The following is a 13,564-nucleotide window of genomic DNA, read 5'->3' on the forward strand; positions in this document are numbered from 1 at the left end:
GAACCACTGAGACTATGGCCCCTAGCTGCCCTTCAGGTCTGGAATTGAACCCACACCTATGATTTCCAGCCAAACATTGTACAGGCATGTGAGTTAAACATTTACCTCAAGTAGACACACACCCTGGAGAGAACAATCATGGGAGAAGGAAGGGCTGCTTATGTACAGGGAGGCAGCTCAGGGGGAGGAGAGTATGGAGGGATGGTCATGGGAAGAAGTAACTATGGGGAGGAGGTGGGAGGGGAGCTGTTGCATTGTGGTAAACTGTGGTCAATGACATGAGACAAAGTATATGTGAACTGCTGTGTTGAATGTGAATTTGCTCTGTAAATCTTCACCCAAATCACAATCAACCAATAATAAATAAATAAATAATAGATATATAAATAAATAAAGAAAAGAAAAGGAAATCAGACATAGGCAAATCTGCAAAAACCTTCTTTGAATTGTTTTGAGCAAAGTTGCCACTTTGAAGACTAAGGTGTACTTAACCTAATCCATGGTATTTTCAGTTGCCTCATATGCATGTGAAAGCTGCACAGTGAATAAGGAAGAACGAAGAGGGCTGATGCCTTTGAATTGTGGTCTTGGCAAAGAATATTGAAAATACTATGGACTACCAGAGGAATGAACAAATTTATCCTATATGAAGTACAGCCAAAATGCTCCTTAGAAGCAAGAATAGCCAGACTTCATGTCACCTACTTTGGTCGTGTTGTCAGAAGGAACCATTTCCTGGAAAAGAATGTGCTTAGTAAAGTAGAGAGTCAGTGAAAAAGAAGAAGACCCTCAACGAGATGAATTGACACAGTCGCTGCAACAGTGGGCTCAAGCAGAGTAGGGATTGTGAGGGTGGAACAGGACTGAGCAGTGTTTCGTTCAGTTATCCACAGGGTCGCTTTGAATAGGAGCTGACCGGACAATACTTAACGACAACTTAGAAACATTAGCTTATTCCTTCTATTTTTCTTAAAAGCAGCAGTAAGAAATTATATATGTGGTTTTTCATATATAAATAACTGTTAAACGTGTTTAAATAGCATTTCAGGTACTACATTAAAGTTGAATTATCTATTCTTTTTGTTTTGTTACTCATACCTTATAAGCTATAGTCCATTGGTGTGAAGCCACATTCCATTGATATTATTGTCTTAGCTTTAATTACTTTTAAGTTTTTAGCCTCATTTTCCATTCTTCAAAATCACTTTTGCTTTTTTGTTTGCTTTTATTTCTTTGTTCATAAAGCTTTTTTGTTTCTATTACATTGTGTAGTTTTGTACCAATGGCTAGAAGCAGATCGTCATGGCAAGAGCCAAGATGCTGCAAATGCGACTTCAGGTAAAAAAAAAAAAAAAAAGGTGTTAGAAATTATTTTAATTCACCCTGAACCCGTTGTAAATGCTTCTCTAATCAATTTTTCTTGGATAAACTTACATTACTTTGTATATCTATTCTTGGATTTGCATCTTTGTTTTTATAAAGACCTCATTTGCTTCAAGCCTTGAAAATAGAATTCTGTAGGTCTTATGCTGTCTTGGCAGATATGTTCTATTTTGTGGAAAGGTATCATTGAAGCTTAAATCTAGGAAGAGGGTATTGGCAATATTACTTGGAATTAAGCCCCTATATGTAGTTTTAGCAGGAGATGTCAATATTTGCACAGATTTATAATCCTTTTTAATTTCAGGTTGATGTTTAAAAGATTGATTTTAACTTAGACTCTTAAGTGTAATTTCCATTCCTAGGAATACAAATTCTTAAACTTAGTCAGATCTCCTGCTTAGTCTTAGTAGTAAGGGCAGTGGTGGTTCAGTAGTAAAACTCTCAACTTCTATGAGGAAGACCACCGTTCCATTCCTGGACAGTGTACCTCAGTGTAGCCACTGTGTATGTCATTGGTGGCTTGTGTGTTGGTGTTATGCTGTTGAACGGGTTTAATGGAGCTTCCAGTATGAGGCAGACCAGGAACAAAGGCATGGCAGTGTGTCTCTGAAAATCAGTTAATGAAAATGTTATAGATCACTGTGATCAGATCCCATTGTGAATGGGCTTGCCGTGGTTTGGGCATCAACTCAGCAGCAACTAACTGTCTTAGCAGTAAATTAGAGGTTTATAAAACATGAGTTTAAAATGAAGAGTAGGTTGTTTCCCATTCTTCTATCTCCAAAAGGAGTCTCCAAGATTCTCTTCCTTGGTTGGTACTAGTAGGAATAACTGCATCCACTTATTTTTAAATTGTGAACAGTAACATCAGAATTTCTGAACAATTGCCTTGAAAATAATATATGCCAAGACAGCCATATATATGTATATATGAAATGATCTCTCCTAATGCCCCTTTTCTGGCAGTATAATCAGTGGTGATGGTGGTGGTGGTGGTGGTGGTGGTGATGGTGATGGTGGTGGTGATTTTTGTTTTGTTAGTTTTATGTTATCACTTTGGTGGGTTTTGTTTTCATGGAATTCTTTCTCTGGAAATGGTCTTCCTTCTCTTTCTTCTGTTTGATTCATTATGCCTTAAGAGAGGGTGATATTCTTTAGTTAACAGAACAATTTTGTTGAAAATGGCACTGTCATGCCTTTTCTGATTTATCTTCTGTTCCATTTATAATTTTATTTATGAATAAAGGTAATGGTACTGTTTAAACCATGCCCAAGGAATTCATTAAAAGGTAAGTGTTGTAAGAAGTTGCTTCCTGGGGCATGTGCTGTTTCTCCTGCTTCTGCAGTGTTCCTTCATGTATTTACATTTATAGATGATAAAAATAGGTAATTTTCGTATTTGAAGGTGGGCAAAAGAGGTGATTTCTCTATGGCTGTGTACTATCTGATGATATCCTCTTGCTTTAGAAGCAGGAATGCATTTGTTTTGTTTTGTATTTTATTCTTTCTTTGCTCTAAAGTATGTTAACCAAAAGGTCTGCAGTTTGAACCCCCTCAACCGTTCCTTGGGAAAAAGATGAGGCAGCCTGCTTCCTTAAAGGTTTATAGCCTTGAAGACCCTATGGGAGTCATTATGATTCAGAATTGACTAGATGCCAGTGGGTGTTTTTTTTGTTTTGTTTTGTTTTGTTTTTTAATCTGAAGTGAAATGAGAAGTAACTTTTTTTTTTTTTTCTTAGTAAACTAAAAATTCTTCATGTTTACATGAAAATCTAGTATCAGTTTATGGACATCATTTACCCTTCCTGAAATCAATAGTTCTGAGCCTTGACTCTATTTTCTTCAGCTACACTGACTCATGGACAGTTAACTTGTTTCTCCATTGACTTTTTGATGTTTATGTAACTTAAGAACTTAGTACAAAAATTGGTAAACTTTCCTCAAGGACTCCTTTGGCAATTTCTTTTCTAGATGTGAAGGCTGTTGATTCTATCTTATATTTAATAGAAGTTAAGTACTTGGCTTAAACAAGGAGTCCAAAGGAAAATAATCATTAGCCAAGGGCTAACAGTAGCGTAGTGCCTAAGGCACTTGATTGCTAACCAGAAGGCTGGAAGTCCAAATCCACTAGCCACTCCTCGGAAGGAAGGTTGGGCAATCTACTTCCATAGTGGTTCTGCCTCGGAAACCCAAGGAGGGGTCGCTATGAGTCGGGTCCAACTCAACGGCACATAATAACAACAACAACAGTAGTTAAGTTGTCTCAGCCATATATTTAAATTATGTGCCCATATTTGGAAAAAGTCCTGTGACTTTTTTATTCCAGGCACCAGCAATATTTTAGAGTGTGAAGATTTTTCTCTTCCTCTGTGATTTGTCATATTTTGCACTCAAAAGATGTTTTAGTATCTATCTTTTCATATTTTTGCCCAAAATGGGAAACTAAGTCTAATTAGATTTCAAAGTGTGACGTATAAATCATATAGCTTTATGGTATTTTTTACTTGCACAAATACTCACTAATGAGTTGTCCTTTCCATGTAACTGCTAATATTTTGCACTTAATTAGATTTTTAAAAGTCAAAGAAAGCACTGGAGACAGAATGAAATTGCTCCAAGGTGCTCTACTTCCTTAATCTCAACCTTTTGTCATTGGGAATAAATTTAAGATCAATTCATATTAAGTATTTTATGAATCTAAGGTATTTGGGACTAATAGTGCTAATGGAAATTAATTTGATCAGGTAGATACATGGAGAACTGAACTTAGAGCTACTATTGAAGTTTCTTATCTTTTAAAATTTTGACAGGTGATGGATTTGTCTTAGAGTAGCTCATTTCTTTTCAAAGGTTAGTGTGTATTTAATATGCTCTGTCTGTTAGACCAGGCAGGTCAGCATTGATGTTTCTAATTCTGTTGATTTTGTTACTTATAAAAGATAACCAGAGATTTTTGTGGAAATGCAGGCAAAATTCCTTCATTTTAGCACGGCAGCATCAGGCCTATCATGTATAAACATTCTGGATCATAAGTTTGGTGAGCTTAATGTAAGATATTTTAAGGGGAATTAAATGTTTTCATACAGTTGTTTTTTTTTTTTTTTCAATCACTACAAATTGAAATGAGGACAATAATTAGGTTACAGCAAGGATTATTTTAGCATATCTTGCTTTTTATTATCAGTTGTCTAATCAGAAGTTAAACACTCAGATTCTGAGGTTTTAAATGCAGATCTCTTATTAATGCTTCTTTTTCACTTATCCATTGGGAATTTTAAAACTCAGACTGTTAGAGGTAGACATTGAATTGATCCAATTTCAACATTATCAGTCTCTCTCTCTCTCTCTCTCTCTCTCTCTCTCTCTCTCTATATATATATATATATATATACACACACACACACATACATATGTACACACACACATATATATAGGAGCTCTGGTGGTGTAGTGCCTAAGGCATTTGCTAACCAAAAGGCTGGCGGTTCAAACCCCACAGTCACTCCTTAGAAGGAAGGTTGGGCAATCTACTTCTTAGTAATGTTGTTGTTGTTGTTGTTATGTGCTGTCGAGTCGGACCCGACTCATAGTGACCCCTCCTTGGGTTTCCGAGGCAGTATCACTACGGAAGTAGGATTGCCCAACCTTCTTCCAAGGAGTGGTAATACTGCCTCAGCAACCCAAAGAGGGGTCACTATGAGTTGGATCTGACTCAGAGGCAGTGAGTTTGGTTTTGTTTATATATATATAAAACAAACTATGACATGCCTTTGAAAAGTTCTAGATAATAACTAGTTATTAATTACTTGTTATAGGTGAAAATTTTGACCAGAGTCCTCTAAGAAGAACATTCAAATCCAAAGTTCTGGCTCATTATCCTCAGAATATAGAATGGAATCCTTTTGATCAAGATGCAGTAAACATGGTATGTGTTTTTCTTTTCCTCTTCATTCTCTCTTTAACTTCCTTTCACTGCATTAAAACAGTGATACTGACTGTTTTGGGTGTCTACATTATCTGATTTAATTTAGTCCTTTAAACAACTCTGTAAGATGGGTATTATTATCCTCATGTTACAGGTGTGATTATTGTCCTCATCTTACAGGTGTGGACACTGAATCTTAGAGAGGTCAAATAGATAGGTGTTAACACCTCGGTGGTTTTCTTTCTGAAGATGGTTTTCCTTCTGTTTCTTCTGGGTGATTCATTGTGCCATAAGAGGGTGTGGTATTCTTTAGTTAACAGAACAATTGTATTGAAAACGGCACTGGGTCCCACAACTAAGTGTATACAACATATGCTGAAAGCCATTTTTTCCCTTACTCTTAATCTGTGTGTGTTTATTAATTTGTTAATATATAGATGCTTTGATAAACAGTGATGTTACTTTGTTTGCCTGGAGAAAAGCCTGATAGAAGGATCATAGTTACATTTTTTTATATGTCAGGTAATGTTGTATAATAACCTATAATTTGTCATTTTCACAAAGTTAAAATGGAGAAAAACTTTGCTGTATTATTTATATATTTAGTGTTGTTGTTAGGTACTGTCAAGTTGATTCCGACTACTAATGACCCTATGTGTAACAGAATGAAACACTCCCTGTCCTTTGCCATCCCCCAAATCATTGCCATAGTAGTAATTTGTTTATAGATATTTTAGAGTAATGTAATGATTTACCAGTGGTGAATAAAAGTCCCTTTTAGAGATTCTTAGAAAAAGGTAGATTATAGCTTAGAACATTTTGGAAGGATCCTTCTTAGAAGCTAGGACAGTGTTTTGGATCTCCATCAACTGTGAGTACATAAATCAGAGAGGGCCCTGAGTAAGCACATCAGTGATCAGGCATGATTGTCACAGAAATAACTAAAGGAGGACTAAAACACTGTGGAAATGTAGTTCTTTTTGAGTTAAAAGTTTGAGTAGTATTTTAAAGGGAGAACCAAAAGACACCATTATGACCTGATACCGTGTAAGAAGGAAATTAACATTTAGTAAATGCCTGCTGTGTACATTATGTACATTATTTTCACATATATGCTCACACGTATCTAGTGAGAATTATTTTACATATTTTACAGATGTTAAGTAGTTTGCCCAAAGTTATGCATTAAAAGTCTGAAATTAAATCCAAATTATTTGTACTCTCAACCTTAAGTTTTTTTCTACCATGCTGTCTCCTCTAAAGAAAAGATACATGTCTTAGTTTGCTAGTGCTGCTATAAAAGAAATTCCACAAGTGGCTGGCTTTAACAAACAAGTTTATTTTCTTACAGTTCAAGAGGCTAGAAGTTCAAATTCAAGGTGCCGTCTCTAGGAGAAGCCTCGGTCTCTGCTCTGGGGAAAAATCATTGTCTTAGCATGTCTAATGTTCTTCTCAGTATTCCTTGGAGATCTCCCCATGGAATCTATCTTTTAATTAATTAATTTTTACTTTTTGTGATTTGGGTGAAGGTTTACAGAGCAAATTCATTTTCTGTATATTTTGTTTCACGACTTTGACTGCAATTCCTCATAATGTAACAGCTCTCTTTCCACTTCTTCCCTTGTTACCTCCTCCCTTGTCCTTCTTTGCTATTCATTCCTGCCCCTGAACTACCTCCCTGTGAAACACTGCTCTTCTATTCTCCCACGATTGATCTGATCACTCTAAGGAGTGTATCTACTAGATGTAAATGTTTGCCCTGTATGCCTATCTATGGTTTTGCTGGAAGCCACAGGAATGAGTTCAGTTCCAGACCTGAAGGGTAACTAGGGACCACAAGACATTTACCTCTTTAGCTCATTCCTTCTTGTTTGGTTCTGTACCTCCTCTTTGTATTTCAAAAGTGATAAGACACACTGTATACTGATATGTCCTCATTTATGTAACAGAGAGAACCCTGTTCCAGGAATTATAACTATAGATATTAAAAAAAAAAAAAAAACCAAACTCACTGCTATCAAGTTGGATCCGACTCATAGCGACCCCTCCTTGGGTTTCCAAGGAGGTATCACTACAGAAGTAGATTGCCCAACCTTCCTTCTGAGAAGTGGCTGGTGGGTTTGAACTGCCAGCCTTCTGGCTAGCAGTCAAATGCCTTAGGCACTACGCCACCAGAGTTCCCAACCATAGATATAGATGTTAGGATTCTGACACATATCTTTGTGGGATGCAGTTCAATCAATAACAGGTATGTCAGTTTTGACCTGTACCAGAAATTACATGGGTCACATTGGACCCTGCCTTCTATTGCTGTATCACAATAAATCCTTTCAAATCTGGGCGTGCTTAAAAGAGGTAATAGCATGGTACTTTTTTAAGGACAAATGCTTAATGCACTTGGCACTTTGACTTTGATTGCTTGCTTTTTATTTATTTATTTTTATTGTGATTTGGGTGAAAGTTTACAGAGCAAGTTGGTTTTTCCATTCAAAAATTTATACACATAATTTGTGACATTGATTGCAATCCCACAGTGTAACAACGCTCTTCCCACTTACTCCCTGTATTTGCCCTTTCTGTTCATCCTTCTTTTCTATCCCTTTTTGTCTTCTTAGCTTATCTCTGAGCAAGATGCCCTTTTGATCCTATATGGTTGATTGTTCTAATGAATGCATACCTTCCTGGAATTATTGTTTACCTTACAGGTCTGTCTATTGTTTGGCTGAAAATTGAACCATAGGGAAGAGTTCAGTTCCTGACTTAAAGGTGTCTAAGGGCTATAGTCTTGGGGGTTCCACCAGTCTCTAACAGACCAGTAAGCCTGGTCTTTTTTATGATTTTGACTTTTGTTCCACATTCTTCTTCTACTCTATCCAGGACCTCCTATTGTGATTACTTTCAGAGCAGTTAGAATTGTTGACTGATTATTTGCAGAGCACAATACAGTTATTTTTCTTAAACTGTTACCCTAAACCAAAATAATCAGAGATCTCATTTTGCTGAAAGTTGGTATTGTTGGTGCCTGGTATCATCTTTGGTGAAGATAGCACTATACACATAAAGGTAGAATACATCTGTTAGTTATCTTTATGAGATATGGAGACACCCTGACAAGTTTCTGACTCAAATAGTCAATAGACAGCAATGACAGAAACAGTTTATCATCTGCTTAAGCCAGTAAATTAATCGAAAGATACTAAAGAAAAGAGTGAAAGAGTATCTAAATTAAGCAGTGGAAAATGGATAAGAAAGTGAATGGATTATAACACTTAATCTCCTTAAGTTAGTAAGGTATTTCAAAGTATAAATTATTCTGTGACAAATTAGAATTGTGTCCAAAACTAGGTTCTTACTAGTGGGAGTTAAGTTGTGTGCCACCTTGGTTACGTCTGGTTTTAAGTGGCTGAGCAGCTGTTATTCCCCATGGTGAGAGGGGTAATCAACTCCACGGTGGAATCTGCTGGAGCAACTGAGTAGCTGCCTTAGGGATGTGGTCTACTTCTAATATATAAGAAGCAACTTTGAGAAAGGTCTCTGCAGCTTTTTGGCATGGTTGGACCCTGCATGTAGCTGAGTCTTCATTCAGCAGTCTGCTATGTTTCCTGCTGATCTTGAGACTGTCTTAGACTTGAATTAGTGGCCTGCCATGTTGTTTGGTAATCTTGGGACTGTGTCATTTTATTTGTTGGCTTGGGGTTTTTCAGCCTCAGCAGCCAGCAGTTGCCTGAGTTAAGAGAAGCCTCTAGTTTCAGTGGGGTGAGAGCAAGAGACAGAGCTGAAGCCTAAGGTTGAGGAGCTTTCACCCAGCCTCTAGAGCTGGCACTTTGAACTTGGACTTCTAGCCTCCAATACTGTAAGAGAATAAACTCCTGCTAGTTAAAGTGATCCACCTGTGGTGTTTCTGTTAGAATGCCACTAGGTAACCAAAACTCTAGTTGATACCTAGTTGGAACAAAACATTACACTTGATTTTTTTTTTTTTAAATCATTTAAATGAAGTAACAGTGAGATAGCTGTAATAGATTTTGCCTCTGTCTGCAGAACATTCATCTTCAAGGCAATTTTCAGCTTCCTTGATCTTTGATATTTCTTTACCCCTTGCCTCTCTGATGTTATTTTATGTAAGCGTCAAAAGTTCTTTCAGAAGAATAAATACATACATAGGCTTGTGGTTGAAACTTCACCACCACACAGCATTTTGTTTATTGCTGCAAATCAAAAAGGATTTGCTGGCACCCCTTGAAAATCTCTAGAAAGCATTCCATTAAACTAGACTGCATTTGGGTCATATAGATTTACTGCCCTTAATTTCCTCTTTGATTTATTAGCAAGTGCATTTGTATGAAGCTATAATTTATTCCTGCCTGAAGGTATAAAGCTTTGTTTTTGCTTTTAGCAGAATTCCACTCAAACTCATTGCCTTCTGTAACTTCAGTTATTCCTTCAACCATCACTGGTACTTTCACACAAAGATTAAGCACCCAAAGCAGTGTTAAATAGAAAAAAACTATTTCTGTGTGTGCATAGGCTCTCTGGTGGCATAGTGCCTAAGGCATTTGACCACTAACCAAAGGCTGGCAGTTCAAACGTACTAGCCACTCCTCCGAAGGAAGGTTGGGCAATGTACTTCCCTGGTGATACCACCTCGGAAACCCAAGGAAGGATCTCTATGAATTGGATCTGACTTGATGGCAACGAGTTTGGTTTTTCTTTTTTTATGTGTGCAGTGCAAATATGATAGAAAATAAATACAACTAAATTAATTAGTCTTTATGTACTCTTTTGGTTTCTGATTGAGTTTTTTATGAAAAAAATTGAAATACTAAAATATAGAATAATACAATAAATAATTGTATACTTACCATGCACAACTAATATACATCAACATTGATTTATTTGCTTCAGATCTATACTTTTCCTCTTACAAGAAATAAAGCATTACAAAAAGAGCTGAAATTCCCTGCCTTCCCCATCTTTCAGATTTCTTTGAGGTAACCTGTGTATTTCCATGGCTGTTTACATAATGTTCTAGTAGATAGATCTTATTCTTAAGAATATATTGAACCTAGGAACTGTTAAGAAGAAAGCATAGTCAATACCTTTTTAAAAAACAAGTTATATGAAATATAATGATTCTGTATTATAAACCCATCCTGACTGAATTTAAAGTATATTATATTCTGGGTAATTAAAAGAGTAGGTAGAGATAGGTGACTACCAGCCAGGCAGCTTTGACTCATTCTTGGTGATCTTGTGTACAACAGAAGGAAATGTCTAGTCCCACATACTAGCAGGATGTTTTGAGTCCCTCAGTGTGGCTGTTGTGCCACACCATCTCACCAAGAATCTCCCTCACCCTTGCTGGCCTCTGCTTCACCAAACATACACTTCTCCAACAATCGATCCCTTCTAATGATGTGTCCAAAGCCAGCAAGTTGGGCAGTATTCTGTTGTGTTAAGGTTTTCATTGGCTTGTTTCCAGAAGTAGCTAGGTCTTGCTCCCCCGTCTGACTTAGTCTGGACGCTCCACTGAAACTTGTCCACCATGGATGACCTGACCCTACTGGTATTTGGAATACTGGTGGCACAGCTTCCAGCGTTACAGTAACACCCAGACTACCACAGTGTGGCAAACTAACAGATGGGTGATGGATTAAAAGAGTAATAACTAAATATTTTAAAGCTCTTTTTTTAATCCGTAAAGCTCTAAGTTTATAATTTATAATTTTCAAAAGTTTAAGTTCACTGTTTCAGGTTAAAGTCATAGGAATGGGCTCTTATCCAGGCCCATTGGTTGAGGAAGCCTGCCTGTTTCCTTAACATTACATCTTGAATATTCTTCATTGGCATCTCAAACTCAACATGTTCAGAACTGAATTAACAATATTCCTACCAGCTTTGGTCAGTGAATGGTACAACTGTCCACTCAGTTATCTGACCTAAAAATCTGGGCTTCATCCTTTGGAAAGCATTCACTTTTTTACCCTCTCCCATATCCAATCAGTTATCTCCTACTTTTTGTTTCCACATGTCCACTTTAGTCCAAACCTCTTACCTGGACTCTTACAGTAACATTTTAACTGGCCTCCTACTCCTGTCCATGCCATTTTTCACACTAGAGCTTTTGCTGATACTTTTGTTTTCCTTTGGGAGATTCTTCACCTTCTTTTTAATTCTTCAGGTTTTGATTCTTCAGATTTCATTTTAAAAATCATTTCCTCAGAGAGCCAGCCCTCACTACTTACTTTCACCACTTCAAAGACTCAATCAGGTCTTCTTAAGTTCTCTTAGCACCTTGTACCTTTTTGTAGCACTTAACCACAATTGCAGTTAATCATGTAGCTAGTTGCTAATTCTGTAGCTCCTACTATAATGTAAGCACCAAGAAGACTGGAGTACTCTCTCTTTCAGATTGCTCTATCCCGAGCTTTGCATTCACATCTTTGGATAAATGAGGCAGTGTTTGCATACTTCCCTGCCCCATTCTTGTCTATTCGGATGTCATCTACACTATGAAATCATGTCTTAAGCGGGAATAGTTAGGTGTTCTCTCGTCTCCATTCCTATAAGCGCCTTGAACATACTCCATAACAGCACTAATCACATTAATTTATAACTGTCTATATATTTGTCTTTCCTACTAGGTTGTGAACTTTCCCAATGAAAGGATTTTTGTCATACTCGTCTTTTGAATTGCCAATATATAATGCAATATTTGGCAAAAAAAAAATGTTAAAGGAAGGCAGGGCAAACTGAACAACTGTTTCAGAATTTTGTGAATAATTTCTCTTTTATTTGTGAAATGAGGGAGAGATTATAGGAGTAATAGAATTATGTTGTTGTTGTTGTTGTTATGTGCCGTCGAGTCGGACCCAACTCATAGCGACCCCCTCCTTAGGTTTCTAAGGTGGTACCACTACGGAAATAAATAGATTGCCCAACCTTCCTTTTGAGGAGTGGCTGGTGGGTTTGAACCCCCAGCCTTTTGGTTAGCAGTCAAGTGCCTTAGGCACTACACTTCCAGAGCTCCTAATAGAATGATAGAAAATGGAAAATAGGGTTATTAAAATTCTAACCAAACTGACTGTAAAAGGGTCCAGATTGATGATAAGGATATTTGATCACTCAAACCAAGAGAGTTAGCCTGTTTTGGGTAAGGTGATTGTCACCAGTGGCAATCTGGCCACTGCTCTAATTTTCAGTAGTTTTATTATAGATGGGCAGGGTGGAGAACAGTTGTTATTAGTGAATAGCAATACTGGATGATCACGAGATTGTTGGATGCCATAGTGAGCAACCTTCATCTATATCTCAGGTTTTCTGAAAAATAAACTCTCTTAGCTCCTGACAATTTATACAATTCTGTCTTTTGAAAATGAGAAATAAATACCATATTCCAGTTCATGGTTCTCAGATTAGAAATAGAAATCTTACACTTTTTTGATTTGTAGGAAGAGAATTTAAGGAAAATTCATACATCTGTTATCTTTAGCATAGAAAGTCATTCTTCACTTTGAGCACAACTTTTGGCAAGCTTTTCCTGTAAATGTTTGAATGTGTTCTCAAGAAAGCTATAAACCCACAAGAGAATATATGGCAACTGTTCAAAAAACAGTTTGAGCTATAATTTTGTGGCTTATGATGTCACAAAAGCCTATCAATTAAATTAAATCTTTATGTTGACTTTGGAAGCCATTATGTTTCTGTATTATGTACTTGAGGTAAAAAGAGAACTATAGGCTAAGAAGTGAACTAATCTGGTCCCGTAACCCTAGTGTTTGTTTCTGTTTGTTTGTTCATTAATTCAAAATATACTTAGACTAAGCAAATTTGAGCTTAGCCTGGAGCAAGAGTGATTCACATCCTCCCTGTTAAGTCTTTATTGACTGTAGTATATGTGTCAGGTGAGTTTACATTCATAATATTAGCAGAAGCTCTCACTGATTTGTCATGATGATGATGATGTTGTTGTTACTATGTGCCGTGGAGTTGGACCTGACTCATAGTGACCCCTTCTTGGGTTTCCAAGGTGATACCACTATAGAAGTAGGTTGCCCAACCTTCCTTCTGAGGAGTGGCTGGTGGGTTTAAACCACCAGCCTTCTGGTTAGCAGTCAAGTTGAACAAAGAATTATGAAAAGATCTTGCCATGGCCTTTCTCTGTACAATTATTCCCAACACTTTTTCCCTTAGTAAATCCAGGTTTAGCCTAAGTCTGTATTGTATCTACCCAAATATACATAGTAATATAATTCT

At 37.0% G+C, this 13,564-nt stretch overlaps 1 protein-coding gene across 1 annotated transcript in view; it reads left to right on the plus strand.

The window, feature by feature from the left end:
- The window catches only part of DENND5B (DENN domain containing 5B), a 355,051-nt gene that overhangs the window by 159,270 nt on the left and 182,217 nt on the right, over positions 1-13,564 (plus strand). The window contains exons 2-3 of the mRNA XM_042781291.1: positions 1,273-1,338; positions 5,199-5,308. Of these exons, the coding sequence (XP_042637225.1) occupies positions 1,273-1,338; positions 5,199-5,308 (176 nt within the window). The remainder of the gene's footprint in view (positions 1-1,272; positions 1,339-5,198; positions 5,309-13,564) is intronic.

Source organism: Orycteropus afer, unplaced genomic scaffold, assembly GCF_000298275.1.
Source record: "Orycteropus afer afer isolate SDZICR_OR568_19922 unplaced genomic scaffold, OryAfe1.0 scaffold00100, whole genome shotgun sequence".
Taxonomy (NCBI): domain Eukaryota; kingdom Metazoa; phylum Chordata; class Mammalia; order Tubulidentata; family Orycteropodidae; genus Orycteropus; species Orycteropus afer.